Source organism: Nicotiana attenuata, chromosome 2 (assembly GCF_001879085.1).
Source record: "Nicotiana attenuata strain UT chromosome 2, NIATTr2, whole genome shotgun sequence".
Taxonomy (NCBI): Eukaryota; Viridiplantae; Streptophyta; class Magnoliopsida; order Solanales; family Solanaceae; genus Nicotiana; species Nicotiana attenuata.
The window spans coordinates 93,696,595-93,713,145 of record NC_031990.1 but is presented as its reverse complement, the minus strand read 5'-3'; the positions used below and the strand labels follow the sequence as shown (position 1 = coordinate 93,713,145).

General features: G+C 36.1%; 2 protein-coding genes and 1 non-coding gene across 3 annotated transcripts; 1 reads left to right on the top strand and 2 right to left on the bottom strand.

The window, feature by feature from the left end:
• Nucleotides 2,008-2,089, top strand: TRNAS-UGA. The gene has a single exon. It is a non-coding gene; the product is annotated as a tRNA-Ser (tRNA).
• Nucleotides 3,070-4,540, bottom strand: LOC109215241 (probable receptor-like protein kinase At5g20050). The gene has a single exon (XM_019379272.1). It carries the CDS (start codon nucleotides 4,507-4,509, stop codon nucleotides 3,169-3,171), a length of 1,341 nt encoding a protein of 446 aa, XP_019234817.1. The 5' UTR covers nucleotides 4,510-4,540; the 3' UTR covers nucleotides 3,070-3,168.
• On the bottom strand, nucleotides 6,572-16,171 carry LOC109215234 (LEC14B protein). Its single transcript, XM_019379266.1, has 10 exons — nucleotides 15,966-16,171; nucleotides 11,664-12,174; nucleotides 11,326-11,445; nucleotides 10,485-10,562; nucleotides 9,915-10,085; nucleotides 9,523-9,600; nucleotides 8,767-8,942; nucleotides 7,999-8,157; nucleotides 7,803-7,863; nucleotides 6,572-7,165 (listed from the first exon to the last, which is right to left on the bottom strand). Exons 2-10 carry the CDS (start codon nucleotides 12,144-12,146, stop codon nucleotides 6,974-6,976), a joined length of 1,518 nt encoding a protein of 505 aa, XP_019234811.1. The 5' UTR covers nucleotides 12,147-12,174; nucleotides 15,966-16,171; the 3' UTR covers nucleotides 6,572-6,973.

The window sequence follows — 16,551 nt, the reverse complement described above, 5'->3', positions numbered from 1 at the left end:
CACTCTCTACTAAGTAGTTCTTCATTTCCAAGGCTCGAACCTGAGCATTCTTTTTCCTTTTATATTCAATGGCAGAGCCACCTTTAACCAAGGGGTGTCAATTGATACCCTTTTGCGAAAAATTACACTGTGTTGCTAGTAGGGACGAAGCTATGTGTGGTCAAGGATGGTCAACTAGACACTCTTCGCTGAAAAGTAAAATATTATTTATTATTGATGAAATAATAGACTTTGAACACGTCTGCACATCCCACTAACCAGGGGCGGCCCAAGGGTCAAGCCACTAAAGCAAAGGCTTTAGGCCCCCAAATTTGGAGGCCCCAAATTTTTCTTTTTGTTTTCTACACGTACTTGTATTGAGATCCCGACTAATCTAGATTCGTACCGCGTAAGGCCTAGTAAAAAAGAGAACACATTTTAACAGGATTTGTTTAACCATAAGACTCGAACCCAATATATCTAATTAAGGTAAGTTAGATCATATACATCTCACACCAATCTTTAGAGGTATGGTCTAAATATATTGGGTATTTTAAAATAAAAAAGTAAAATATTTTATAAAAGGTAAAGATAAAAAGTAAGATTTGGACTATTGAAGATACCAAAAAACGGATTCTAAAAGCTTATTACACGTTTTAGTGAGAAATGTAAAAGGACAATAATAATATAGGTACTTCACTAATTATGTTAATCGTAAAATTTAAATAATAAAAAATGTTATTTTCGCGACAAGGGTTTAGGGTAGTGATTCTCTTTTTCCAATTAAAAGTTATACGGTTCTCTGTAGAAAGAAAAGAGTTTTATTTTTTCTATAAAAATACAAGAGTTGAAGAGTACCGTTGAATAAAACTATATTCGCATTCTTTTTTCCCCTCAGGTTTCAAGCGTTTCAACAAGTATATTAGAACATCAAAAATTATTTCGATATCAAGTTATCAACTTCTTGAATATGGTTCTATTATCTATGATCAACAATATCTTAGAAGAAGTTAAATTATTATTTATAAAAAGAAACTATTAACAACTTGACATTTTAAAAAGCTAGAAAAATAGACTTTAATTAAAAATATAGATGAATTATTATTATTTTCTTTTGAAAGGCCCCAGATTAAAAATTGGCTTTAGGCCACCGATCTTCTTGAGCCGCCCCTGCCACTAACAAAGGGTGAACATCCTTATTGAATTTTCAGGCTTTGCCACTGGCTGCTCAGTAAATTTCCTTTTAATGTATGTATATATACTATAGTTGAATCTCTTGGACATTTTGTGTGTTTAATTTCTTATATTTTGACTCTTTTTAGTGAAAAAATTCTGCCACCGCCGTTGCTTATATATACATGAATAGGGAATCAAGACAAAGAAAACAAGTAATAATAACATGTTCCTTGGCAATTTTCAGTATCGACTACTACTCAATCTTTTCTTGAACTGCCAAAAGTTCCTATTATATGTGATCTTTGTTTAAAAAAATGAATCATTATCCTGGCGTTTTATGTGAAATTGATTGGAATAACTTGATTATAGAAATGCAAATTGCAATTAGCAGCTTGAAGAAAAATCAAGATCAATTATTTTTATTAGGGATAATTTATAAAGAGTTTTTGAATAAGATGGTTACAAAAGATGGAGTGTCTGGACTCTGGACTATGAATAAGATAAATGTATTTAAGATATATGTAGTGATATAGTCACATTTTTATCCTATTAAATATGTCATATTTGGTTTTCGCATCTCTGATTTTTTTATTTTTTTTTATCTTTTTTGGAGTGTATAGGAGTCTAAATGACTTCAAGTTACGAAATCACTTAGCATTCTAAAATGAAAAAAAGGTGTTGGTATGGAGTCAAATCAATAGCATTGATTATTCTATAAGGAACGAAGTCGACAACTATGAACTGAGACTACATTAAAGAACAAATAAACTTCTTTTAATAGGTGCAAAATTTTCAGAAGACTTTCATTAAAAATATATAATATAAACTACGTAGCCATCTAATAAGAACAAGGTCGATATGTCCGAGTGGTTAAGGAGACAGACTTGAAATCTGTTGGGCTTCGCCCGCGCAGGTTCGAACCCTGCTGTCGACGATTCTGTGTTTTGGGCTTATTTATTGCAAAATTTGTATTCAGTAAATCTATGTTTTTCCTACTCGACACTTCACTTTTCAAGCTTAACATTCATGCATAGTTTAATTGCTAGTAAAATTCTATTATAAATTTGTGGTTCAATTGCTGGCTACACTCATTTGAGTTGTGTTTCAGTACTGGATAACTCCGTCCACCAATTTTTGGACAAATCAAATTGAGCCATCTGCAGAAGATACCATCTAGTCAAGCTATGAAAATTCATTATTTTTGTTGAGGTTATCGGTTGAGTTTCAATTTATATGTATGGAGGAAGCAATGGCGTAGCAGCTGCATGAAAGTCGCGGTGTCTTAGTGCATCAGTTTGTTGCAAGAGTGCTAACGCACGATCTTACATCAATCTTATCTTTTTCTTCGAGGAAAAGTGTTAGAACATCACAACAACAACAATAATATCCACAGTGTAGTCATTAAGAGAATCACGTGTAAGGGGAGATTTAAACATCTTGTTAATTTGATCATTCATCTGATGTTATTAGTACTTGTATATGAGTTCAATGGTTTAAAAACTCATGCATATACCTTGGCTGAAATTGTACACATTGCTGAAAAGTGCAAAACACAATTTCAGACTAAGGAGATCAGGTGCCATAAACTTGATTTCAATTTGAATGTAGATGCCATGCATTAGTACTTGGATCAAATGAATATTTTGAAGTCCACTTAATTTAACACTGTTATCGCAAAATGTGTGAAGGGAAGTCTTGGCGTAACTGGTAAAGTTGTTGTTATGTGATAAGGAGATCACGAATTCGAGCCGTGGAGACAGCCTCTTGCAGAAATGCAAGGTAAGGCTATATACAATAGACCCTTGTGGTTCGTCCCTTCACCGGACACCGCGCATAGCAGGAGCTTAGTGCACCAGGCTGCCCTTTTTTATCGCAAAATGCATATACTTTATCCTCATGGATGGATCCCAAAAAAGCAATCAACAACAACAACATCCCTGTGTATTTTTATAATTTGGTGTAAACAAAAGCAGAATGAAGGAAGCAGATACAATCCAAGATGTAGCCTGTGTACTACCTTCCTGAGAGAACAGACATTGTAAAAGAGTAAGTGGAATCAGAAGAAAGGTTAGCAGCAGGCTGCCGGGGATGATGATCAAGATCTTCGTCGTTTGCTAATAGGTCAGCGATTGGCATTGTCGTCTGTGCAGGCGCGTCTATGGGCAAACGCCCTTCCAACATTTCTACGACTCGTGCCATGGTTGGCCTAAGCCGAGGCCTTTCTTGGATGCACCACAACGCCACACACGCCAATCTTTTCACTTGTATTTCCGCGACTTCTCCTCCTGCAACGACCTCATCAACGAGCCTCTCATCCACAACATCCATGATTTTCTCTTGTGCCAATTTCTCACTCACAATCTTGGGAAAGTAGATGAATTTCTTCGCCTTTGACTTGTCCGGATGTTGATCAACAGCTCGAATATTTCTTCTCCCACCAATCAATTCCAAAAGTACCATTCCATAACTATAAACATCACTTTTTTCAGAAATCCCGTTCTCCAAAAGCCACTCCGGGGCTAAGTAGCCTCGAGTTCCCCTAATGGTTGTGACAACTCTACTCTCGTCTTTCCCCATTAACTTTGATAGCCCGAAATCCGAGAGAATGGCACGGTGATTCTCATCAAGAAGAACATTCTCAGGCTTGACATCAAGATGTAAAATACATGACCTACAATCATGATGCATATAGGAAAGTGCCTTAGCGACATCTAAGGCAACTCTGCATCTTAAATCCCATGACAAACAGCCACTAGGACGATCTCGGATTTTCCTTCGAGGGAAAAGCCAATTATCAAGTGATCCATTAACAACATATTCATAAACCAAGAAACGAGGCCCCGAGGGGGGAACACTACAGTACCCTAATAGACGTACCAGGTTAACATGTTGGACACTAGCAATGGCTGCAACTTCTGATTTAAATTCCTTATCGCCTCGCTCCTCCTCTCCTTCAATCCTTTTAACTGCTACTGCTGCACCATCACTGAGTATGCCCTTGAAAACACAAGCCGATGATCCACGACCTACTAACCAACCAAAGTTATCGGTTGCTTCTTCCAGTTCTTTCAATCTGAATCTTGTTGGAACCCCTGCAACTTTCCTAAGAAAACTATACTCTATCCTCAACTCGCGTCCATCTGAATCGAGTTGCTTTTCTAGTAATTGCCTCCTGCTGTTGAACTTCCTTCGGATTATAACAAAAGCAAAGACAGCAACAATGGCTGCAACATCAGCTCCACATATGAGGAAAAAAGTCTCTGTAAGTTTAAGCGTTATCCCAGCAATAACGACGCCTATGATCAACAGAATCACCAATGAAATGGCTATGGAGTAAGCTTTCTTGTCCTCCATCAATGGATCATTTTTCTGCTTTGAAGTTTAATATCTTAAAACAAGAAATTTCCATTCTTTTTTTTGTTGTAACTTAGACCAGTCAAATGGGCCGGGTCGACCCACGAATCGGTCCACATAACCCATTAAAATTAACCCTTTAACCGGTCCATGACCCACGAAACCCTAATCGGACCAACCCATTAATTTAACCCACTGAAACCGGACCGGACCTGAACCAGTTACTGACCCACGGGTCAACCGGCCTGGACCAGCTCACACATATATATATTCAGACAAGTGGTAAAAAATTGAATCCAAACATTGAAGAAAGAATATAGTACTAAACACCTATGTTGCTCGGACTCTCCGAAAATGTGGCCGGATACGTGTCGGATCCTCCAAAAGTAGTGCATTTGTGAAGGATCCGACACGGGTGCGGCTACATTTTGGAGAGTCCGCTCAACATAGCTAAACACTATGAGGCTTCTTGTCGAAATAGTCAATTCCATATGTTTTAGATTATTAGTTATAGAAATAGTCAAATTCCATATGTTTCTCAAGTCTTAATGTTAATAAAGTATGGTTTTTTTTCATTTTTATTCTAATTGTCTTAAGGACATGTAGTAATTTCAAGTTCGCATATATGTAAAAAGTTTGAAATTTTTATCATTTATTAGTTTTTAACTTGTTTTATTAAATTGGATTCGGCCCATTAGGGCTCGGGTTAATGGGTTACGAGTTACGGATCCGGGCCGGGTCAACATATTTTAATTAATTGGTCAAATCTGGTCCGGCCCCTATAAGAAAGTGAACCGAACCGGCCCAGTTAAGGACCCACGGGTCAAGAATCAACGGGTTCGGGGTCTGGTCAGGGCCGGGTCGATCCATTTAACAGGTCTATTGTAACCGGAAAAAAAGCATAAGTCAACCAAAGCAAACTATGAATTTTTCTTGGTATTTTAGGTGGGGTTGCCTCATTTAATTGAACTAATTTAATTCTGGGCCAAGTCTCTATCTTATTTCTTTAAGCCAGTTGTTGAACTATGAAAATAATACTAATGGTCTTTCTCTACACGGTTTGAAGAAGTCCACCTACTCTTACTTTTCTACATCAATATACATACTACTTTTGCAATGACAATAACATAAAGTTATTTAGTGTTCTCCTTTTTTTTTTTAATTATTAATTATTTATCTGCAATTTTCTTCTCTAAAATTACTTGCTCAATTACTTTATTGTTGACTATTATTTGCATCACTAATCAGTGTACTATGTAGCCGTTAGAGGGGTACAATTTCCAAAAGCCAAGATTGACTCAACAGGCGTGTACTATGTAGTCGTTGAAATCATAGATTGCTTATGTGTCGCCTAAAATCGCTCATGTATTATTTAAGAACGCTTAAATGATCTTCGATTGATCGCTTATTAGTTATTATCGGATCAATTTTTTATAAGGTGGGAGATCCTAGTAAATTATAAATCATCTATGTATTACTTAGAAATCGCCCATGTATTATTTATGATCGTTTTAATGATCTCCGACTGATTGCTTATTTGTTATCACCAAGATCATTTTTTTATAAAGTGGGAGATCTTGGTGAAATCACATATCGCCTATGTGTTATCTAGAAATCGCTCATGTATTATTTATGATCGACTAAATGAACTCGGACCGATCGCTTATTAGTTATTACCGGGATCTTTTTTTACAAAGTAGGAGATCCTGGTAAAACCATAGATTGCCTATATATTATCTAGAAATCACTCATTTATTATTTATGATTGCTCAACCAATCTCTAGTTGATCGCTTAGTATTTATTACCAAGATCATTTTTATAATGTGAGAGATTCTGATGAAATCATAGATCACCCATGTGCTATCTAGAAATCGACCTCAATAACTCAGGATAAATACCCATACTATTGAACTAGGAAAAAAAAAAAAAAGATAACGGTTATCGAATTGAGCAATCTATAGAAGTAGTGGTTGATGCAGCTCCTAGCTAGCAGGCAGGCTCATCCGAACCTAGTACTTTTGCTGCATATATATAAAGGTACAATGAATTCAATGCTAAGAATATTAAAAAGGTCGAACTCATCAAATTTAACTCCTGAATTTGCTTGTATACAGAAGGTACCATCTAGTTGAGCTACACAAATTCATTCTTCCTGTTGAGGTAAACAATTGAGCTTCAATTTATCTATATGCAAGAAGCCGTTGCGTCTTAGCACATCCGTTTTCTTGCACAACCTTACACTTTCTTTGGCTTACTCTGCATACGAGCCTCGCATACAGAGTCACAGGTTGCATTATAGAGTTTCCAAACGATTATTAATTAAAGAATACAATGTACATGTTCGCCTTTATTTATGTACAATATATGGAAATCAAAATGTTGGCGCTGGCACAGTCAATATACATGCTGGTGTAACACCATAAGTCTATAGATTTTGAAAATATACCAGATTGCAGATAGCATCTAAACGAAACGTCTTCTTCTGATCGGCTTCTTTTTTGGAGGAACTGGTTCTTCTCCATCACCTGGGAATTCCCATTTGACAACATCCCCATCCCAAGAAGAGCTAACAAGCATCGGATAATGAGGATGCCAGCTACAATCTCTAACGGTTGATCCATGGTGCTCCAATTTTGCGACTTGTTCCCCACTTACCTAGAAACCACGACATCATTACATTAAACATATCAAAATGAAGTGTATTTTAGAAACTACAGTCACGCAAAACCCTTATAGTATGATTGCAGGAAAATCATCAAACATATATTTTCTAACCACAAAACAACTCAAATTTCATGAAATATCCTAGAATATCATTTAGACAAAAAAGGGTTAAGGCTTGGCTGGAAATCGTCCTATCCTATTAAGAAAATTACTTTTAAACTTTTAAAAACCTCCCTGATCCAAATAAACACCCTAACCCGAATTATATTATAAGCTGAATGACCTTTGTAATTGATCCTGCAAAACCATATGTTAAGCTCCACTTCACCAACTTCGAGCAAATGCGAGTAATTTGCTTAAAACTACATCACCATTAGAATAGCTAAACTTCACAAAAATAGCACCACAAGGGCATATAATGTCTACGTTCTCCTATCGTAGAGCAACTACATGTTTTCATGATCGAACAATCGAAATTTTTTTATTTAAATCCGTTCAAATAGAGCAACAAACACAACCATTTCGAAAGACGTTCAACTATCTATGCTCTATATATGAAAGGTACAATTACAAAGGACACTACACAAGGCTAATGAAATAATAAGCTGATATATAGCTTCATACTTACCAAATCATAGATGTAAATGCAAGTGTCATGGGACCCAGTGTAAATGTATCTCTGACCAGTACTGTAAAACATAAGCCAAGAAACATTTAAATATATATTACACTAGATTGACTAATATGTGAGCAAGTTGAACAAACAGGAACAGAAAGCTGCCATAGATAAACGAAGAGTTAACGCAGCATGTTTTAGCACTAACCTATATTCGGGGGAGAAGTAGCAGCGAATTAAAGTACGCAAGACAGAGTGACCCTTATAAGTGGCTACCGAATGATCAAATGGGTGCTTCAAGTCTCTAGCTTGAGGAGGGTAGTCCATCCATCTATAATCCCATTCATAATGCCTGAACATCATATTGCTGAAACAAGATAATACATGAGTCTGATTGAGACTATCAATAAGCAGGGGCGGAGCTAGAAGCCCGAGTACGAGTTCGGCCGAATCCAGTAACTTTTGTTCAAACAACGTATTTGTGTTAAGAAATTCATAAAATAGTAGATTAAGAACCCAGTTATTAGCACTTGAAGTGATCGTTCAAAATCCAGAACCCATAAAGTTGAAATCCTAGCTCCGTCTCTATCAATAAGTAATCAAGTGGAACATTGATATTCATAAAGAATCATTTCACAATCATGTTGAGTTTTCGAGTCTGGTAATTGTTCCCAATGAAAGCCGTGTAGAGACCATAAGCTTTTGAAAACACTTCTAAGTAATGTCTAATTTAGCAAGCAAAAAATGAGTCACAAAGATATTCAGAGTCAAGGGAAGAAAAAGATTGTCATAAGTGTCTCAAAATCGGTTTTGGTGAATTTAATGTGATTCATCTACTAATAACAAAGCTCATAGAATATCATGTATTCTACTATTTTCTACCTCCTTGATCTAATTAGTAAACCAAAAAATCATAAAAATGGATCAACAGGAAGAAAAATCATCAGGGAGAGTCATAGCCAGAGAATAAGCATACCAAGTAGATTTAGTAGACATTTTGCGGATATCCCAAAGCTTGATGGCTTGATCTTTACCATTAGAAATGAAATAACGACCATCCCCCCGACTGTCAAGGAACGTAATGCCTTCTAGGTGTCCCATCTGGACTCCTGCTGGCTTTTCTTTGGCCCTAAAGCAACGCCTGTCCCAGACCTATACAGTGCAACAAGCTCATTACTCTTAAAAACAAAACAAAAAGTTCTTGACTCATGAATAAATATTATGTCAAGCATGCATATATAAGTTTATCCAGACTCAAATAACTGGTCATAAGAGAATCAAGAAGAGGTCTGCTAATTTTGTTACGAACAGGGTATACACAATATATGCAAATGTTTTGTAATGTATATAAACATAGTTCCCTCCGTCCCAATTTATGTGACGATGTTTGACCGGGCAAAGGAAGACTTTTGAACTTGTAGTTTAAAATGAGCCGTAGATATTTGTGTGGCTATAAATCATCTCATTAAGGGTAAAACGGGCATTTTAAAGTTAAATTGTTACTAAATATAGAAATGAATCATTCTTTTTTAAACTAACTAAAAAGGAAAGAGTGTCACATAAATTGGGAGGGAGAGGGTAATAAAAATAAGTATGAATAGTGACTATTGCCATAGTTTCATAGTCCAATACTACCCCTTAGCTTTGTCATTAATTCAACAAGTATCTTCTATAAGCATCTTTCCAAAGGAAACCTTGATTCTTAAGCACTTCTAGACAGGATGAGAATCACCTTACACAGATTGTCATCACTTCCAGAGTAAATGAGATGGCCACTTTCATCAGCAAAACATACAGAATTGACATCAGACTGCAACAGAAAATTATTTCAGTTAATCAACATAAAGTAGACAATTGAAATCTCGTGTAACCACAAAGAAGCAAATATATGAGAATCCTAAACTGGTAAATATGTTTTTGAATAACGAAAAGATACTGTATTTCCAAGGAAAAGAGAACGGTGACTACTAAAACAAGCCCAAGAAGAATATGTATTAGCTTCATAATTGTCAAACAGAACCGGATGTGCCATTCTAAGGGTAGTAGTAGCAATAGTTTTAACAAATAGCTGCTTCAACAAGAAGAGATTTGTGACAAACATCTATATCATAAGCATAATCATACTTCGTGTGCAGATATTCGAAGAGAGAGTTTGTTTGCTTCAAGATCATAAACATAGATTGCATCATCACTACTTCCAGCAACAACTTCTCGACCATCAGTCGAAAATTTAACAGAGAAGATTCCAAAAGAATCATCCTCGTCAGCGGCCAAATCCAAACCATCATGAATTTCCTGCATTCAAGTAAGTCGGTATTAAGCATCGTCAAAAAAAATAGTGAGTCAGTTTGAAGTAGTCACTATACAAGACTATTATATAGTTCGTAAAGAGATATTGTGTATCCCCAAAAAGATGAGTTTATCATTCCAAAACTAATACAAGAACTTTGAGCCTCAAGAATTAAACAAGTCATTCTTTAAATAATGGAAACATTTAACTTAAAAATGCACAACCACTGCTGCCTTGCTGGAGCTATAATTATCCGCTAGACGGATATATTCAGTCTGTTCCCTAGCCTAAAAAGGATTAGAAATGATTTGCTAAGTGATAACCGCAAAATATTGCAGTCCCTTGAAACTGTTATGCAACTGAGTTATAAGAATTCCCAAACAAACAAAGATTGATAGCCATACTGTGATGTTGGCAAGAGATTCAGTCCCAGCAGATCCTACATTTACAATATGTACGATAGGTGACATGGTAGCATATACCTGCAAAAGCAACACAAATGGTACTTTATAACAACAAAACTTAATATGTAACATGACATGTGTAATACTAACAGTTGATGTTTTAATGAGTAGGATAACTTCTATAAATAAACAATCCCTTGCAAATAACCACATAGTATAGAACTAGTTTCATTTCACCTACCTAATTAATTTGTTTTCACCTCCCTAATTAATAGTAACTTGTCGTGCCTTACCAAAAAAAAAAAAGGTGTTCTCATTGTGTGCCAATTCACTTCACCTACTTTGCCTTTTGGTCTACCCAATTTAGTTCACCAATTTCCTTAATGAAGTGACATGTCTCAAATTTAAGATCCATAGCAAAATTTTACAGTTCCAAACTTGAAATTTAGCTTTTTAAAGATTTACATGTCAGTAAATATCAAGAACTTCTAGTACTTATTTTAACCATGGTGTCCGGACCAGCTTGCGCGTAACTCGATTAATTCCACGGGTTACCTGCTACCTCCAACCAACAACAGGTAGCAAGTAACTCTAACTTTTATTATTATTATTATTAACTTTTATAACTTTTATTGTTGTTGTTGTTAATATTATTATTATTTTGTATAATATTGGCCTGAGATGAGTTTAAATGAAAAGACATGGTCAGTGACTATTCATCCAGTTGGGATGAAGTGTAGTTGTTGTAAACATGATTCATCTGTAGCATAGAAAGTATTCATCCAGTTGGGATGAAGTGTAGTTGTTGTAAACATGATTCATCTGTAGCATAGAAACTTACAAGATGTCGTTGACCTGGTGAAAGAGATGTATCAGTAACTGTCCATCTCAAGCTTTTTGCAAGAATGTTCTTCTGAACTTTCCACCCTCTCTCCACGTCATATATTCTAATATGACTTCCCTGTTTTAGACAACAATGAAGGAGAAGCATCAGAAAGCAACAAAACTCAGATAAAGGTTCTTGCGCGTAACTCGATTAATTCCACGGGTTACCTGCTACCTCCAACCAACAACAGGTAGCAAGTAACTCTAACTTTTATTAAAAGACAAAAATGTTAACATGTGCCATGCCTAATCTTCTCAATGTCAGTAAAATAAAATATAAACTACTTCTAATACCTGAAAGGCGGCAACAAAAAGGGAACCATCTACCGAAAATTGTGACACATAAGCCCTTGTTGCCATCTGGTCTACAATCCAAGGACCATTTACTGGCAAATATTTACTAAGAACATGACAACTATCTGCCTTTGAGAACCTTCCTCTACCGGAATAATTGGCTTCTCGGGCGGCTAGCATCTTGAATGTGGACACAGGAACTTCCCTTTTCCCAGGTAGGATTCTACTGATATTTTCATGGGGTCCTGATCTAAGTTTAGTAAGCTGAGCAATTTCATGGTCCAAAAAATGTGATGGTGTGTTGTGACGAGCACTGCCAGTAGCCCCGTGATTGGAACTTGAACCATCCAAGAGTTCGGTGTCTGCTTCCAACTTACTCATAGAATACCCCATGTCTTCAATGAACTCTGAATGTAAAAAATTAAAATACATTTTCACATGAAAGACAGTGCAGGGTGTTTGTCTGAGAGACGCGCATATCATCCATAATCAAGTTCTTAAATGCCAGACCCTGCCAAAACGAAAGAATTAAAACATACAGAATATATTGAGCAATACAAGTGTATCCAGAAAATGATGTTGACCTCATTAGAAACCATAACAAAATGTTATGGAAGAGCTTCAATAAATTAATCAACTAAACCTCAATCTCAAACTAGTTGGATGGGCTATATAAGTCCTCCGTACTCATTCTGCTTCTTTTTTCTTTTTTTTTTTTGGAAAAGGTGAAGATTTTATTAAAAACAGTATCAGCTGATACTGTAAAAATACAGAGATACTGCTGGCATAAAAACATTAAAATCCTAAGCAGTCTAGCATGTCCAGCAACAACAACAACAACAACTACCCAGTAAAATCCCACCAGGTGGGGTCTGGGGAGGGTAATGTGTACGCAGACCTTACCCCTACCCGATAGGGCAGAGAGGCTGTTTCCAATAGACCAGTCTAGCATGTCCAGCATATCATGAAAATTCATTACAACATTTCCATCTTTCCAATAGTACAAATAATGCAAACAACTATATTTGACATATTATTTCTTTCTTTCCATATCGTCCAAGCTATGCTAAGAGGAATATCTCTCCAAATCTTCTTTAAGGATGCTTCTGGACAAGCAGATTCCTAACACTCTAATATATTCCTGAATTTCTTAGGACTTGCCCAAAGGGTGTTAGCCGCGAACATGGACCACACCTGCCAAGTAAATTCACAGTGCACAAAAATATGGTCCACAATCACAAGCTTTCTCACACAAGTAGCACCTGCTGCACATTATCCAACCCCTTCTCATCAAATTTTCTTGAGTCAGGCATGCTTCATGGGCTACTAGCCAACCAAAACGGGCCACTTTTGTTGGGACTGTTCTTCCAGATCATCTTCCAAGGCCACTTTTGTGCTTGCACCGGCTGGGTAGCATTTAGTATTTTGTAGAGTGAACTAACAGTAAAAGAACCTTTTTTGCTAGCTTTCCAGAGTAGGCTGTCTTCTTTTTCTGGCCATAACACCACTGATTGCATCTTCTGAATAAAAATATCAACCTCATGCATTTCTCTTTCGAAGAGATTCCTTCTGAACTGGAAGTCCCAACACGTATCAGTAAATATATCAGCTAAGAGGATTTCTGGATTATTGGCCAACCTGTACAGGTTGGGAAATTGAATTTTCAGCAGATCAGAAGCATCCCAATTATCTTCCCAAAGTCTGATTTTTTTCCCATTGCCCACCCTCAAGCCAACATACATGTTAAATTTCTCCCATAGGTTACAAATCTGTCTCCAAACAGCTACTCCATATGGAGTCTTCACTGTTTTAGGTACAAAGAAGCTCTCTTTTCCATATATCACCTCTACCACTGCTTTCCAGGGAGCTTTTTGTCCCATCATTTAACCTCCATAGCCATTTGCATAGCAAGCTCTGATTGTGAGCTCTAAGATTTCTAACTCCCAGACCCCCTTCTTTCTTATGTTTTGTCACAATGCTCCACTTTACTAAATGATATTTTCTCCTTTCTGCATCACCTTCCCACAAAAATTGCCTCCTGATTTTATCAATTTTCTTCTCCACACTAGCTGGTATAAGGATCAAAGACATTAGAAAGGTTGGGATTCCATCAAGAACACTGTTTACTAACGTCAATCTGCCCCCAAGTGATAAGTTTTACTGCTTCCAAGGAGCCAACTTTTTTTCACACTTGTCAATTACACCATTCAACACAGATTTGTCCTTGAATTTTGCACCTAAAGGCAATCCCAAATAGGTAGTAGGAAACTTTTCAACCTTGCAACACATGATATGAGCTCACATATTAATATCACAGTCAGCATTCAAAGAAAACATTAAACTCTTAACCAGATTTATTTACATTGAACTCTTAACCAGATTTATTTTTAGCCCCATCACTGCTTCAAAAGCCATGAGAACCACCCTGAAGATAAGCACTTGATCTCTATCAGCCTCACACATCAACAAGGTATCATCTGCATAAAGACTCTGAGAAATTTCTATACTATTTCCTGAATGACCCTCCATTTTAAAGCCTTTTATCCATCCACTTCTCACAGCAGTTTTAATCATATGACTCAACACCACCATCACTAGAAGAAACAAGTAGGGAGACAGAGGGTCTCCTTGCCTTAAACCTCTTCGAGAATCAAAATAACCTACTGGACTACCATTGATTAGTACTGAGAAATATAGAGTATTTCAGAGATTCACAATAGTAGACTATTATTTCACTAGCCATCAACCAACTGGTATGCTCCTCCTTTATCCGTCTATGCTCAGTAGGAGTTAATTTGAGAAAATCAGCTCAAGTTTGCTATTCTAAATGAACACAACATGTGTAACATGCAAAATCTTTTAAAAAGGCAGAAAATACCATTTTTTAGCTCAATGCAATTCAGTGAAAATATTAATATATAACAGATTTTATTGGGAGTATAAGTTCCATTAAAGCTGATCTTTTTACAAGCAGTTGAGAAAAGCCAAGAGAAGGGAAACCAAGACTTATGTTAATATCCAACCATGAAGGGAGAATATATCTCAAACTCGTAAATTTTTAGCTCTAAATGACATCCAAATATCGTGTAGATGCCAAATTCTCTAAGGAGGCAGAAAAATACCATCTTTAGCTCAACATAATACAGCATAAATATCAGTATATAGAAATTTTATTAGGCATAAAACTTCCAATAAAGCTGATGCTTTTACAAGAAATTCTTTGATAACTGATAAATCCCCAAGGTTCAGTGGTGCTTGGTTCAAAACCTGGATAACAGGCCCGCCTTTCTACCCTTCTCCACTTAAATACTAGGATTTTGTCTACAGCAAGGTTTGAACCTTGTGACGTGTGGGTGCCTAACCCACACATCACAAGTGCTCTTACCACTAGACCAAAGCCCTTGGGACGTTTTTACAGAAAATTGAACAAAGTAGACATAAGGGAAACCTAAATATTGTCTAAAAGTAAAATTCTCAAAGAAAGCAAAAAATACCATCTTTAGCTTATAACATACTTCAGTAGAGATATCAGTATAAAGAGATCGCGGTACACATATAAGTTCCATTAAAGTAGATGTTTTTAAACGCAATTGAGCAAATTAGACAAGAGAGAAAACCAAGATTCCTGTGAATTTGCAATTATGAAAGAGGGGTTTGGGGGCGGGAGCTAGCTTTATAGGTGCGGGTTCGGCCGAACTGAGTCACTTTGCTTAAACATTGTATCTATATTAAGAAATTCATTAAATATGTACAAATATTTAATTGCGAACCCAGTAACTAAGACGATCTATGAGTTCCGAGGCAATTTTAGAACCCATAAACTTTAAATCCTGGCTCCACCTCGGGGGAGGGGGGGTTCCGTTGGAGCTCAAAATCAATGTGATGTTCATCGCAGCTTATGGACACCTCGACTATTCCACCGTACCTGCTACCTCCCAAACCACATGTACCGGTTAACCCTACCCACTAAAGCTTAGGCGGATGAGAATAAATCACGAGCACAAGATCAATATTTTGACCTAAACTTTACTATTCTAAATGAAACCAACCAAGATTTACGTGAATTTGCAATTAGGAAGGTAGAATTTGGGGTCAAAATCAAAAATTTTAGTTCAATTTTGCCATTCTAAATTAAACCCAATATGTATCTAATGTGTAAGAAATTAACAACAAACAATTAGAGCTGACATTTCACAAGCAATTGAGCAAAGGGAAAAAAAAAAAAAGGAAAATCAAGAATTCTATGAAATTTACAGTTTATGAAGTGGGAATAAATAAGCTCGAAAACAAAATTTGACAAACCTGATTGTTAAGAATCTTGGACTTTGTTTGGAATTCCAAAATTTTCACTTGTTGTTTCTCTTCTTATCTGTTGCCTCTCACTTCTCTTGGTTTCTCCTCCCCTTTTTGCTTTGTTGGACATGTTAAACACCTAACAGAGATATACTACTGTATCATAATTGGGAAGAGTAAATTCACTCGAATTGCTCAAATTTACTCTAGATTACATACATTATTAAATAGGAGTGTGAAACAGATTGGACTAATTTAGAGCAAGTTAAAATGGACTAAATTAATATGAACTAAACAATACTATCATTTTTTTTAAAGAAAAATGACACTATATAGTCGCGGTAAAATTTAATAGCCGAAAAAATATATAAAATTTATATATTTTTTGTATATACATATGTTTTGTATGTTATATACAAAAATTATACAAGTTTTATACTCTTTTTCGACTGCAAGATATAAATAGTTTCTAGCACATGCTAAAAGTGATAATACCCCTATTTATATCTTGTATTGTCTTTTTATAATTTATTTAATTATGAAAAAAACTCTTTTTCTTTATTATTTCTCAATAACATATCAAACAAAAAAAATT